General features: G+C 48.4%; 2 protein-coding genes across 27 annotated transcripts in view; one reads left to right on the top strand and one right to left on the bottom strand.

Annotated features, from left to right (window-relative positions):
- EPB41 (erythrocyte membrane protein band 4.1) overlaps window positions 1–12,721 on the top strand; it is a 209,963-nt gene extending 197,242 nt beyond the window's left edge. For 17 of the 26 annotated variants that reach the window (XM_082863791.1, XM_082863807.1, XM_082863792.1 and 14 more), the window contains 3 exons: window positions 5,330–5,410; window positions 8,204–8,308; window positions 8,964–12,721. In XM_082863791.1, the coding sequence (XP_082719917.1) occupies window positions 5,330–5,410; window positions 8,204–8,302 (180 nt within the window). In that variant the 3' untranslated portion in view covers window positions 8,303–8,308; window positions 8,964–12,721. The remainder of the gene's footprint in view (window positions 1–5,329; window positions 5,411–8,203; window positions 8,309–8,963) is intronic. The other 9 variants (XM_082863786.1, XM_082863785.1, XM_082863794.1 and 6 more) reach the window with 3 other exon arrangements.
- Window positions 12,722–12,829: 108 nt separating this feature from the next.
- TMEM200B (transmembrane protein 200B) lies at window positions 12,830–13,756 on the bottom strand (the record flags this gene model as incomplete). Its single annotated transcript, XM_082834834.1, has 1 exon — window positions 12,830–13,756. One exon carries the CDS (start codon window positions 13,754–13,756, stop codon window positions 12,830–12,832), a length of 927 nt encoding a protein of 308 aa, XP_082690960.1.
- Window positions 13,757–15,086: the final 1,330 nt, after the last annotated feature.

The raw sequence follows: 15,086 nt of genomic DNA, 5'->3' as shown, positions 1-15,086 counted from the left end.
GAAGGAAATTTGCCATTCTCAGTGGACAGGCAGGCATGATGCTTTTGAAATCTTAGTGGACCTCCTACAAGCACTTGTTTTATGTTTAGATGGTATAAATAGTGACACAAATGTTAGATGGAATAACTGTATAGCTGGCCGAGCATTTGTACTCTGTAGTGCAGTAACAGATTTTGATTTCATCGTTACCATTGTTGTTCTTAAAAATGTTCTATCTTTTACAAGAGCCTTTGGGAAAAATCTTCAGGGGCAAACTTCTGATGTCTTCTTTGCAGCCAGTAGTTTGACTGCAGTGCTGCATTCACTAAATGAAGTGATGGAAAATATCGAAGTTTATCATGAATTTTGGTTTGAGGAAGCCACAAATTTGGCAGCCAAACTTGATATTCAGATGAAACTCCCAGGGAAATTTCGCAGAGCTCAGCACAGTAACCTGGAATCTCAGCTAACCTCTGAGAGTTACTATAAAGAAACTCTAAGTGTTCCAACAGTGGAACACATTATTCAGGAACTGAAAGATATATTCTCAGAACAACACCTCAAAGCTCTTAAATGCTTATCTCTCGTACCCTCAGTCATGGGACAGCTTAAATTCAATACATCAGAGGAGCATCATGCTGACATGTACAGAAGTGATTTACCTAATCCTGACACACTCTCTGCTGAGCTGCATTGTTGGAGAATCAAGTGGAAACACAGAGGGAAAGATATAGAACTTCCATCCACTATTTATGAAGCCCTTCATCTGCCAGACATCAAGTTTTTTCCTAATGTTTATGCATTGCTGAAGGTCCTGTGTATTCTTCCTGTGATGAAGGTTGAGAATGAACGCTATGAAAATGGATGAAAGCGTCTCAAAGCATACCTGAGGAACACTTTGACAGACCAAAGGTCAAGTAACTTGGCTTTGCTTAACATAAATTTTGATATAAAACACGATTTGGATTTAATGGTGGATACATATATCAAACTCTATACAAGTAAGTCAGAACTTCCTACAGATAATTCAGAAACCATTGAAAATACCTAAGAGACTTTTAACATAGGCTTTCTCTTATATTTGATATTTGAAAAAATCTGTAAGAAATTTGAAAATATCTTACAGAAAAGTTGTAAGGTGTACGTAGGCCACTTAATCACTGAATATCTTGACCTGTAGGCCTCCCTTTGAGTACATTAGTCATTGATAATCTGCCTGTTTAAATGGCCCATTTGAAGGCCCATGCTTTGGAGACCTAACTGTTCTTCCAGAAGATAGCATTGAAAGTACCATGTTACACTCTGTGTGATCTCTGCTAATGGCACTTTGAAATTGTATTAGTTAAGTCATTTTAGATATAACATTTGTCACTGTGGATCCAGTTGTCAGGTACTTAGTTATCATTTCTTTGAAGAAATAAATTTTGAGGAGGTATGGGAGGAAGGAATACATTTTATAAAACATTACAGTGAAGCTCATGACTGACCTTTGAATAGTAGGAATTTTAAGTATGCTGTTAAAAATCTGTAAGGGACCGTTAAAATGATCAGACTGTAAGAGAAACGTGTGAGCTCACCAAACAGGGATTTCAGTGTAGATTTTGCCTTTATCAAATGAAGTTGAAGGAACAAGTTATAGTTAAAGTTTGAATGGAAGAGCCTGCCATTGTTGTTCCACATCTGATTGTTGCTGTTTACATTCCTTTATTGAGCCTACATCTTCATAAGCTTTTTGACAGGTATATGTTGAACACTTCTGTTTCATGGTCAAGACAGGATCAGAGACCATGGATACTGACAACTGATTTGTCTGTTTTCTTCTGTCTTTTTCCATGACTATATCTACTGCCTCATCTTGATTTACAAACAAAACCTAGAAAACCTACAAAAATAAGTGTTTTGTGGTTTATCTAGGAATAATATAGAAAATATTGCTGTTATTTTTGGTGAAGAAAATCAATTTTGTATAGTTTATTTCAACCTAAATAAAATGTGAATTTTGTTTAAAAAAAAAAATCAGGGGATAGGGAGGGAGACGCAAGAGGGAAGAGATATGGGAACATATGTATAGTATAACTGATTCACTTTGTTATAAAGCAGAAACTAACACACCATTGTAAAGCAATTATACTCCAATAAAGATGTAAAAAAAAAATCAGAAATGTCTGGCATTCCTATACACTAACAAGGAAAAATCAGAAAGAGAAAATAAGGAACAATCCCATTTACCATCGCAACAAAATGAATAAAATGCCTAGGAATAAACCTACCTAAGGAGGCGAAAGACTTGTACTCAGAAAACTATAAAACACTGATAAAAGAAATCAAAGATGACATAAACAGATGGAGAAATATACCATGTTCTTGGATTGGAAGAATCAATATTGTGAAAATGACTATACTACCCAAAGCAATCTACAGATTCAATGCAATCCTTGTCAAACTACCAATGGCATTCTTCACAAAATTAGAACAAAAAACTTTACAGTTCGTATGGAGACCCAAAGACCCCAAATAGCCAAAGCAATCTTGAGAAAGAAAAACAGAGCTGGAGGAATCAGGCTCCCCAACTTCAAACTAAACTACAAAGCTACAGTAATCAAGACAGTATGGTACTGGCACAAAAACAGAAATATAGATCAATGGTACAGGATAGAAAGCCCAGAGATAAACCCACGCACATATGGTCACCTGATCTTTGACAAAGGAGGTAAGAACATACAACAGAGAAAAGACAGTCTCTTCAATAAGTGGTGCTGGGAAAACTGGATAGCTACATGTAAAAGAGTGAAATTAGAACACTCCCTAATACAATACACAAAAATAAACTCAAAAAACAAACAAACTCCAAATGGATTAGAGACCTAAATGTAAGACCAGACACTATAAAACTCAGAGGAAAACATAGGAAAAACACTCTTTGACATAAACCACAGCAAGATCTTTTTTGACCCACCTCCTAGAGAAATGGAAATAAAAACAAAAATAAACAAATGGGACCTAAGTAAACTTAAAAGCTTTTGCACAGCAAAGGAAACCATAAACAAGACGAAAAGACAACCCTCAGAATAGGAGAAAATATTTGCAAATGAAACAATGGACAAAGGATTAATCTCCAAAATATACAACCAGCTCATGGAGCTCAATACAAAAAAACCCAAACAATTCAATTTAAAAAATAGGTGGAAGACCTAAATAGACATTTCACCAGAGAAGACATACAGATGGCCAAGAGGCACATGAAAAGATGCTCAACATCACTTACTATTAGAGAAATGCAAATCAAAACTACAATGAGGTATTACCTCACACTGGTCAGAATGGCCATTATCAAAAAATCTAGAAACAATAAATGCTGGAACGGGTGTGGTGAAAAGGGAACCCTCCTCCACTGTTGGTCAGAATGTAAATTGATACAACCACTATGGAGAACAGTATGGAGGTTCCTTAATAAACTAAAAAAAAGAACTACCCTATGATCCAGCAATCCCACTACTGGGCATATACCCTGAGAAAACCATAATTCAAAAAGAGACACGGGGACTTCCCTGGTGGCGCAGTGGTTAAGAATCCACCTGCCAATGCAGAGGACATGGGTTCGAGCCCTGGTCCGGGAAGATCCCACATGTCACGGAGCAACTAAGCCCAAGCCTGCGCTCTAGAGTCCCTGAGCCACAATTACTGAACCCATGTGCCACAACTACTGAAGCCCATGTGCCTAGAGCCCGTGCTCCACAGCAAAAGAAGCCACCGCAATGAGAAGCCCACGCACCTCAACAAAGAGTAGCCCCACTCGCTGCAACTAGAGAAAGCCTGCGCGCAGCAACGAAGACCCAATGCAGCCATAAATAAATAAATAAATATATAAACAAAAAAACCAAAAAGAGACATGTGCCACAGTGTTCACTGAAGCACTATTTATAATAGCCAGAGCATGGAACCAACCTAAATGTCCGTCGACAGATGAATGGATAAAGAAGATATGGCACATATATACAATGGAATGTTAGCCATAAAAAGAAATGAAACTGAGTTATTTGTAGTAAGGTGGATGGACCTAGAGTCTGTCATACAGAGTGAAGTAAGTCAGAAAGCGAAAAACAAATACTGTATGCTAACACATATATATGGAATCTAAAAAAAAAACAAATGGTACTGATGAACCTAGTGGCAGGGCGGGAATAAAGACATAGACATAGAGAATGGACTTGAGGATGCGGTGGGGGAGGGGAAGCTGGGGTGAAGTGAGAGTAACATCAACATATATACACTACCGAATGTAAACTAGTTAGCTAGTGGAAAGCAGCAGCATAGCACAGGGAGATCAGCTCGGTGCTTTGCGATGACCTAGAGGGGTGGGATAGGGAGTGGGGGAGGGATATGGGCATATATGTATGCATATGGCTAATTCACTTTGTTGTATAACAGAAACTAACACAGTATTGTGAAGCAATTATACTCCAATAAAGATCTATTAAGAAAAAAGTCCGTTTAAGGGCAGGTGTTGTTGGTATTATTAAGCAACCATATTTTCCAAGCCAAATATCAGAACTCCGGGTCTCACGAAGAATTTTTATGTCATGTCCAGGATCAAGGCCATGGGAACTGTAGTTTGGATGCTGAAATATTGAAATTATTAGAATATTGTTTATGGGGGCAAGAGGGACAAAGTATCTAAAATTGGGACTACTCCCAGAAAATCAGAGACAATCCATGTTGGCGGTAGCACTAGATGAAAAAGCATTTTCTTGTAAATAAGAGATCTAGATTGCTGACCAAGCTCCATCATCAACACACAGATGGCTGGAAGCCAGTTACGTAATATGTCTAGACCATGGTTTCCTCATCTGTGAAGTAGGGAAACCTACCTACGCTGGGGGGATTATTTGAGGGTCTTTTGACATCAGTAATATGAAAATGTTTTAAAAAGAGCCTAATTTCAAGCTTCATGACATTTTTTTGTTCATAGTCTTCTGATTTGTTTGCCTCTTGAAAACAATCAAAATATATAGGAAAATATAATAGCAAACAGGAACACCTGTTTTGTTTACTCACAGAAATTCTTTGGTGTTTGGGAGGAAGAAAAAGGTAAAAATAAATAATAGAGAATTATGACTTTCTGTTTAGCTTATTAAAGGTTTTAGCAACACTAGGGAATAGGCGTGTGCTCATTTTAGCAGGTCCAGCCAAGATTTTGAACAAGTGTGTGAGAAAGCTCCCCTATTCAGTACCCAGCAGCAGATTAAAATTTGGAGTATAGTTTTCAGACTAATTTCTTGCTGTTGTTTTGTTTTGCTGTTTGGGTTTTTCTTTCTTTCTTTCTCATATGGTCACCTCCCTTTTGTTTCAGACTGTAAAAGGTGGGATTTCAGAGACCCGGATTGAAAAGCGAATTGTGATCACAGGAGATGCCGATATTGACCATGATCAGGTGGGAATGCTGAGATCCTGGGCATGGGAGAGGTTCTGGGGAAGGATCACTGATGGACACCGAAATTGGCTTGCAAAAGACAACAGCTTACGGGGCTTCCCTGGTGGCGCAGTTGTTGAGTGTCCGCATGCCGATGCAGGGGACACGGGTTCATGCCCCGGTCCGGGAAGATCCCACATGCCGCGGAGCGACTGGGCCCGTGAGCCATGGCCGCTGAGCCTGCGCGTCCGGAGCCTGTGCTCCGCAACGGGAGAGGCCACAACAGTGAGAGAGCCCGCGTACTGCCAAAAAAAAAAAAAAAAAAAAGATAACAGCTTTATCTCCAAGGGGGCTCCTTAGCTAGCTCTTAATCGAGAAGAAGGACAAAGGGAGTCGGATCACTGAGGCCTGTGGGATGGGGGCCGTAGATTGGAGAAGCAGGGAAGTGTAATGCAAAGAACATGGGCTTTACACTCAAATCCTAGTTCTTACCATATTCTAGCCCTAACTCCCTAGGCCTCTGTTTCCTCATCTATAAGATAGCATCTTCCTTCAAGTTTGTGAGAATCAAGTGAGATACAGATGTACATTGTGGGGCATGTGGTGGGCTCCAAGTAAATAGAGCTGTTGCTGTTCAGGGGATATCATGTACCCAAACCTGTGCTGGAGACAGTAGATGATATCAAACCAACATGTAGTCTCTGCCCTCAGAGGGGCGAGCTAGAAGGGACACAGTGTCATGGGGCTGGAACTCAGGAGACCTGGAACTTAATTTCTGTCCTAGATCTATCACTAACTTGTTGTATGACCCTGGGCAAATCACTTTACCTCCCATATATTTTTTTTTTTGTTCTCTCCTAAAAGAGAGTAGGTTGATCTAGCTAATTTCTGGGCCCTCTGAGTGCTAAAATTCTATGCCTTTATGTTAATTAGGTGCTAATTGTGTGCTTTGAGCAATTAGCAAATAATAAGGTCAGGATTAATGTTCCCAATTCTGTGCTGGGTGAGGTTAGAACAGTAAAACTACAGAGAAGCGGGGGTGGAAGAGACTGCATGTAAATGCTTCTGGAATCATTGACAGGGGTGCTGGAGCAATAGTTCTGTGGCCTTTATGCTGATATGCTGAGCGCCTTAAAAAGAAAAAATAGACTGAGTGGCAGTGCTGACAGTTCCCTTGGTAGCAGGGTTGAGACTTACAGCTGAGAACACCGGGCTGAGGGTCCCAGCAACAAGGCTACAAAAAGCCCAAGTGGGAGGCCTTGCAGTCTATTTGCCCCAGCGCAAGGGATGCTGCTGTGTTACCAGCCTGCACTCACCTACGCGGCCTGATGTGATCTGAGCCCCTGCCACGTGCTTCATCTGTGCTAGATGGCACAGGAAGGTGTTTTGGCTTTGGAGTGAGACAGACCTGGGTTGAATCCTGACTCTGCAACTTACTGGTTGTGTGTCCTTGAGCAAGTTATTTTACTTCTCTGAGCTGTGGTTTTGCCCTCTGTAAAATAAAGATTATCATAGGTTTCTTTCAGGGTTATTGGGACAAAAGGACAAGCACACTTGATAGCTCAGAGAGGTGCTCCAGTGTCCCTCAGTCTCTGAGACATGAGGGACATGTGGAAGGGATAAGATGTGGTGCACTCTGGATTGGGAGTGGGCACTTTAAGAAGGTGCAGGCTGTCAGAGAGGGGTGTAGGCCAGAGTAACCAGAGAGGGGGCTTGGGCTGGGCCTTGAAGCGTGAGCAGACTGGTTGAGCAAACAAGCTGAGAGGATGAGCAGGGGCCTGTAGAGGTAGCAGTGCCAAGAACGGCTTTCATGGAGTCAAGAAACCAAAAGAGGGATCTCCCTTCTTCCCGTCCCTCCTAGAAGTAGTCTTAACAGCCAGGGTTAACAGTCAGCTGGTCAAATCTAGCTAGAGTCCTTTTTGATGGAGGCCTGGCACTGAGAATCCCATGCCACCATCCCCCAAAGTCTGTGTTGGGCTCTTCCGCCTTGGGGTGCTCTGAGCTTGAGGCTCAGCGACTTGCAGCCCAAGGGGAGTAGTCGTGTCATTGTTCTTCTTTGACTTTCCCTCTGCTCCCTTCAGCTTTTCTAAAATGATCAAAACTCCTCCAGATACTAAAATAGGGTCGTCATCCCTTCCACCTCCCTCTGAAACTAAAAAACAGTGTGGCAAAGAGGAAAGTCTGATAGACTCAAGTGAAAATCCCCACTGTGTTACTTACTAGCTGTGAAACGTTAAGCACTTTAACCACTGAACCTCGGTTTCCACGTCTAAAATATGAAATTAAGGATACTGCCTTAATTCATTGAGTTGTTGTAAAGATCAAGTAAATCATAATAAGTAATGTACTTAGGCCAGTATGTGGCATGTCATGGGCCCTCCCACTCTTTCTTCCTTTCTTGTCTCTACTTTAGCCAGAGACATCTCTTCCTTCTTGTAGCATGCTTCGCTAGTTTCCTCTCCTGTCCTGAGCTTCCCGGTTACCCTACGCTGAACACAGATTTCACTTTGTTCTTCAGACTCCCTTTCTTGAGTGAATCTTCCCAGAGCCACCCAGGCTGTCAGCCCTCAAGGCCCTCCCTGATTCCTTGGAGACAGCTCTAAGCTCTCCCTGTGTCTGTGTTTTCAGTCCAGGAGCCTCCCTAAGCAGGATAGGGTGGGTACGGCCATCGTCAGCTTGGCTAAGCCTACATGCTGCTCTGGCTCTGCAGACAGAAAGATTGAACTTGCCAGAGAAATGGTGTCCTATGACCCCTGCCTTTTTCACCAGCCAGGCTGCTTTCTGCCTGATGGACGTTGTTTCTGTCTTTCTCAGGTCCTCGTACAGGCCATCAAGGAGGCAAAGGAGCAGCACCCAGACATGTCAGTGACCAAGGTGGTCGTCCATCAGGAAACCGAGATCTCTGAGGAGTGAGCTCAGGTATGGGCCGTGCGTGTGGAGTGGAGCCATCCCCCCAGAGGAGTCCACGCTGGGACTTGATAAACCGAAGGCAGAGGAAGGCTGAGGAGGAGGATGTGGGAGGTCATTAAGTGTCTGGCTCCAACTAAAGCAGCTAGGTCTCCTCCTGCCCTCAGCGGTGCCGGCAGTGATGGGGTGGAAGAGATACACCAAGCGTGGATGTAAATCCCACCCACCTTTTGAATCTTCACGCATCCTCCAGCTTCTCCACCTCACCTCCCCCCACTTCTCCCTGCTGCTCTACTCTCTGCTGTCACAAGTCTCTCTGAGCCTAGACCTGGGAGGGCCAGAGGAGAAGAACAAAACCAAGAAAAGCAGCGCTAGCTGTCTGGAAATGAGGGTTTGGGGGATAGGAAAGAAAGGGCTGAAGCTCTGGGGCCAGACTAGAGAGTTGGAAGCAGGACAGCTGCTTTTGGAGAGCCAGGGTTCCAGATAAAGTCATGCCTACAAGTAGTTTACAAATAACTTGAAGAAGCCATCAATCACCAGGTAGGACAGGGCCCTGTAAAACCGCTCAGGCCCTGACTGTCACTTGTGGCCACAAGAACTTGGCACTGGGACTGGGTAGCAGTCTCCTTTGCGGGATTTTAAAACTTTGCTTCTTTCTTTCCTCTAGGAACTGTCCTACCCTCCCCCCTCCCCCCGACTCCCTGCCCATCTCCCGTCCCAGAGAAAACCAGCAGAATGATAAAGAAGCTAACCTGCAATAGTCAGACTTCAGACTTTTAAAATGATTGATTCTAAACCACCAGAAAAGCAATTTCATTTTCTATTTGGAGTTTATACCAAGAAAGTCTTCTAGATATCACTGATCCTTTTGAATACATTTTTCTATATTGTGATACCAGAAATTGTTCAACTTTTCACTCTTTGGACTGTTTTTAAAGAGCCTTTTGTTTTTTTATGGGGTGGTTTGTAACCCCTTCAGCCCAGCCTCTCCCCATTTATACTGGCAGGGTCCCCAGCATTCTTCGGGAAATCCTCCAATGACTCTGTCAGCTGTGCTGGGGGACAAAGCCAGCTTAATGGGGCTTCCCTGCTCCTCCCCTAGTTTATACCCTTTAGATGGCAGCAGAAACTTCATAAACCAGCCCTTTCTCAGAGCCAGTGATGTAACTTTATCAGAATGTCAGGCAGGGCGGCTGCCCTGATCCAGAGACCCCAGGAAGATGTCCCTGTCCCTTTGCTGAGGGTGGTATGGGGAGGCAGAGGCCTCTGCTAAGAGTGTAGTATTGTTTTCCTTCCTCTCTCCTGTTCTTTCTTTTTGGAGCTTCTTTAGATCAAAGACATAAGTTGCTTCAGATATATCTGATACTGTGAATGTTTGAACATATCCGTGGCCTTCACCTTCCTGCCCTCCCTCCCCTTTTACCTCATCAGAAGCAGTGGCTCTGCTAAGTGCTCCCCCCACCTCCCATCTCAGGAGAGACCAAAACTCACAGAAAAATAGGCACTTTGGGCCAAAAGCACTGACCGCACATTTTTAGTGGTGATTTGGACAAAGAAAGTTGACAAGATTTTTTTAAAGATTTTCTAGTTCTGGGAATGTGCACTTCACACAGGGGAGTGGTGGAGTTTACCTCAGTTGGATCCTGCTAAGAAGTATTTCCAGGAGAACATCCCTGAGCCTCTCTCTTTAATCCTGGGGTGAGAGAGGATGTGACTGAGAGAGGAGGCGATCGTGGTCCAGACCGGCCCCTGCCTGCAGAGACCCTTCTGGAGCGTGGGAATTGGCTTTAGGGGCCACGCTCCCCACAAAACCCCACTTGACAAGGGGTACAAACACCAGCTCCACTCATCCCCATTTGCCATCTGAGGTCTGTCAGGTTTTGTGGCTTGATGTTTGTGGTGGGTTTGGGTTTAATTTTTTGTTTCTGTTTTTGAAAATGAGGACTGATGTCCCCAATCCCACTATTCCTGGTAAAGATTAGGGGACATTTTTATTCAGTAGGGCCTCTCTGATCTTCCAGCTTGCTTCCCACAAACAGATCTACCTACTAGTTCTTAGAATCCTGATTCTAGGACAGAAAGTGAGCTTCCTGAGGTGGACAGTGGGTCCCAGTCAGCAGTGGCTGGGGGCTCCAGGGCGGTGAGCAGGAGAGAAGTCTACAGCCTCTGCTCCCAGCCCACAGCACGTCTCCGGAGTCTCTGCTGGCTGACCTTTGTTTAGACAAACTCAGTTGGTTTGAACTGTTTTCACGAGTGTGCGTTTTTCTCTTAGTACTTACTTGAGACTGTTACTAACCAACAGGTAGCTCTCTCTGGGCAGGGACAGGAAGAGCTCAGGTGGGATATGTGACAGGCTTCGGGGGGAAGGAGAGTGCCCTGTCTCAGGGACAGACAGCCTGGGGCATACAGTCTGGAGCGATGGGGCTTTTCCAGGCCGTGCCCAAGCCCAAGCTTTGTTGCCCAGAGCGGTGGTGAGGTTGGAAATCCAGCTCACATCATATAGGCATGCGATGTGAGCTCACTTGCCAATGGCCAGCTGTCCTGCTGGAAGAGCTGCCGGAGCTTGCAGAGCTGCAACCTGTGGAATGAAGATGGGGAAAGGAAGAGGGCACAGCATGCATGTCAGGAACCTGGCACACTGAGTATTCCGTGCCATCCAGGTCAGTGTGGCCACTTTCACTGCCTAGGACCACAAATCAGGGGCCTGAACTTCCCCTCAATCTGTCACCAACTCACTTCACCCTGCTTCCTTGTCTATAAGTCGGACCAGAAGATCTCCAATGCCCTTCTGGCGCTGAGAAGCCATGATTTGGACAAGCCAACACGAGGGGTGTCCTTCCAAGCCTCTTTCCTTTTCCTCCCTCTCTGGTTACAGAACTTGGGGTTTGGCAATTGTTTGGATCTTTTTTTTTCTTTCTGCCACTGTGTGTGTGCGTGTGTGTGAAGAAGAACAGACTGTCCAAGTGGAAATGGTGAAGAGGGGAGAAGAGTTCATTTCCAGTGTCAACAACTTGGCAGTTTTCCTAAAGTGACTCAGACACAGCACAGGAACAACTCTCACTGCAATTTTATTTTTATCTCACTTCAGCAACAAAGATTTCTTCCAAGCCACGTGAGGTCTCTGCCACCCACCTACCCAACCCACCCACAAAGCAGGACCTGAATTTATCCGCTGAGGGCCCACAGAGCCTGGCTGCAGGGACCTGTCAGGGCCTCTGCCCGCCCCCAGCCCCCCACCGTGTGTTGCGGGGCAGCTGAGGGTGAGGGAGCAAACAGTCCACCTCGGGAAATGGAGCCAGGGCTATGGCCTGACCAACACCAAGGAAGGCTCGTGGGAAATACCTGTCCAGGATCTTAGCCCCAGGCTGGTTGGTTTTACAGATCTCTCTCAAATGTTTTATTTTGGTGACAAAAATGAAGGAGCTTTGTAAATTAAAAAAAAAAATTATGAATCATATCAAGTAGTTGTTTACATTTCTTGACAAAATAGGAACTATGCCAGCCGAATCAAATTGGCAAAATCCTTAGATTAAATAGGCAATAATTAGGTCTGCCGTTCTGGCCTTTTGTAGTTAGAGAAGTGGTGGTAGTGTTTAGATACTGTTTGGTCTTGCTTCTTCTTGTATTGCATTTTTCAATAAACTTAAAAAAAAAAAAAAAGGACTCTGTGAAGATTGATCAACTTTTAAAGTTCTCTTCTCTTACCGGCAACTCGGGAAAAATTAAACGTGCGACAGGAAGACCCAAATCCAAGCCATTTTCTAAAGGTGTACACGTTGACCAAAATGCAGTTTCAACATATAAAAGGATTTCTGGGAACCGGCATATGCTTTTTGCCAACTGGAGGGAAATTTTGTGGCACAGGCCACGACAAAGGAGAGAAAGGGGGCTTCTCAGACCTCTTTAAGGGAGGGGCCAGACCCTCAGTATGAAGGCATTGGCAGTAGTGTAGCCCTCGTGGGATATACCCTGCATGGCTGAGGGGGGGAGGGCTTGACGTGGTAGGAATTAAAGGCTCAGTCTCCATCCCAGATGGCGGTGGAACATCTCAGCTCCACCCCATTGCCCGTCTTCCCAGAGGCGCAAACCGTATCACTAGTGCCACCTTGGAGGGAGCCTGTCCCAGCCTGTAATATCACAACCTACCTTCCAAGTCTTAGTGTCCTTGCCCACCACTTTGGGTTTGCCAAGACACCAGATACATCTCCCAATCACCCTGGCCTGGACCTCCAGCCCCCTCAGGTACCTGTCCAGGGCTAAGGCCACTTTTGGAGGCTGAAGGAATTCCTAAGGCTGAGTCACGCTGGTCTCCAGATTCCACGTTAAAACACATTCTCTCCGGCTTTTTGAACCCTTGTGCAGTTGGCATTTCTCTGCTGACATGCAAGTCAGGATGCCTTAGCAGCTGCTGGGGCCAGAGCATCCGTCCCCAGTCTGGGATGTGACTGAAGCATCTACTAGACATTGGGACTCCCATCCTAGTCTGGTACCATGGTCCATGCTGCAGCCTCATAGCAGGCTGTCCCCTGCTCCTCAGACCCGGGCCCCCAAGTCCCCTCCTCCTCCCAACTTGGCGTAACCCCCCAGACTAAGGCGGTCCAGCCGCGGCCAGCTTCGGTGAGCACAGTCCCGAGCTGCTGGGGCCCTAAGCAGGAGCTCCCCAAGGCCCAGATCCAGAGACTTGGAATGTTCAATGCAGGAACCAGAGGGCTGCACGGTGATAATCACATGGCCAGTCTGGGTCCGTGGACCCCAGGGTGGGTGCAGCCCTGGGCCCTTCAGCGGGTAACTGTTGAGCAGGGCAGGTAACCCCAAGCGAGGATTAGCAGGCTCTGAACGCAGACTCCGCACTGATGGGACTGGTGAGGTACCCCGACACGGGGACAGGTCCCAGCTTTCTGGCTCCACGCAGCCTATGGCTCGGGGAGTCCTGGGGCCGGGGCTGGGGAGGAGAGCGCAGTCCCAGCCCGGGCCGTCCGGGGGTCGGAGCGCCTGAGCCCGCAGCACCCCCTGACGAAGCCGTCGAGTCTCCAAGTCTCGGTTCTCGTAGAGCAGCGTGTTGGCGCAGATGAACACGAACAGGCCTACGCCCATGACCACGGGCCCAAGGAGTCGCAGCCGCTCGTGCGGGCCGTGGGCCCGGCCGGCGCCCCGACCCTCGCGCCGCAGCTCGCTCAGGGGGGGCGCGCTGGCGTTTGCAGCCCGGGGTCCCGGGACCCCGGCGCGGTGCGGCCAGTAGCCGGCCACTGCGATGCCCATGCCCACCAGGACCACGAGCGCCCCCAGCGCCGCGAACGCCCCCGACGGCGATCGCAGCCGCAGCCGCGCCCGCACCCGCAGGGGCTCGGGCGGGGAGCGCGGGCGCCGGCGGCGGCGGCCCAGGCGGCGGCCCAGGCGGGAGACGCGGCCCTCGGGGCTCCTCCGCACCTCCCCGCAGTCTCCAGGGCTCCCAGCCGTCATCTCTCAGTCGTCTTGGCGCTCTGCGGAGAGAAGGTGGGAGGCAGGGACTGAACCGACGGGCCTACGGTCGGAGCGCCAGGTCGGGGGCCCACATCCGGGAGGGAAGATGGGGCTGCCTGGCCCAGGACGCTTGGAGATCCCTGGCGGCCACCCCCGGATTTTCCCGGGCTGCGAGGCGGGGAGCCGCCCCCGCTCGGGTTTTCCGCAGCGGAGCTCCGAGCCAGGGACGCGCGGCAGAAGCCAGAGTTGGCCGGGCCCGCGGGCGGAGACCAGGGAGGGGGTCGCGGGCTGCTCCTTGGCGCATCCTTGGCTGCGGGGCTCCGGCCGCCTGCGCCCTCTTGGCCAGCTTGCGGGTCCCGGGCCTCGGGAGGTGTGGGGACCCCGGCAGCGGAGTCTCCAGGGTAAGTGCCGCCCGAGCTCGAGCTCACCCCCGCAGGTGGCTGCACCGTAGTAAAGGAGGGAGGGGGCACTCAGCCGCCCGGGTCCGCTGGGGTCGCTCGCGGGCCCCACCTCCCCTCTGCTGCGCTTCAAGTACCGCAGGGAAGGAAGGAGTGGGTGTCGCGGCCTCCAGCCTCTTCCTGCCCGCCTCCTCCTTCCAGACCTCCTCAGTCAGCACTGAAGCTGCATGCAGCAAGAGAGACTTGAGCTAGACTCCGAGAAGACCGCTCTGACCAAAACAAGTGGCAGATTTGGCCCAGGATTTCTTTAAACTCCGCGAAGAAGAGGCCGCCCCCTCCTCCAGCGGCCGGGCTAACGCCAGGGCAGGAAGCAGGGGGCTGCGGGTGCCGGGCGCCGGGCCTTGCCAAGTGAGCTCCCCTCCTGTCTGTCCTGTCAGCCCGGGCAACGCTGTTCCCCCAGGTTGCAGCGTTTCCAATTCGGGCTCCTCGGGATGAAACATCCCCCTTTCCAGCCGCCTGGCCTCCTTTCCGGCCTCCACCGCCCGAGGCCTCAGTGGCCCGCGTCCCGGCCGGAGCAGCACCGCCCTTGCACCTCTGGCTGCCGCAGGGTCTGGGCCGCCCGGCTTAAGCCCCTCCCGGCTGCTGGTGCGGCCTGGCCTGCGACCTGAGGAGTGAATCCGGGCCGGGCAGGAGTTGCGGGGCTGCGTGTGGTGTGGCCCCCACGGAAGGGAGGATGTGGGAGGAAACCGTGCCCCGGCCGGGGCGCTCCGGCCTTAGGAGAGGAGGTTTAGCACCTCGCTGTCCAGTGGTGCATCCTCACTGCCCCAGTCTGGTTTCTCCACAGCTGCAACGTTGGAACCCATAGTCGAGGCCCCAGGAAGGAGGCCTTGTTACCCTACTCACTCCCCATTCGCACCCCCGAAGCTCAAAGC

Source organism: Leucopleurus acutus (assembly GCF_964270905.1).
Source record: "Leucopleurus acutus genome assembly, chromosome: 2".
Taxonomy (NCBI): Eukaryota; Metazoa; Chordata; class Mammalia; order Artiodactyla; family Delphinidae; genus Leucopleurus; species Leucopleurus acutus.
Note: the sequence above shows the minus strand (reverse complement) of the source record. Positions and strands in the feature narration are given on the sequence as shown.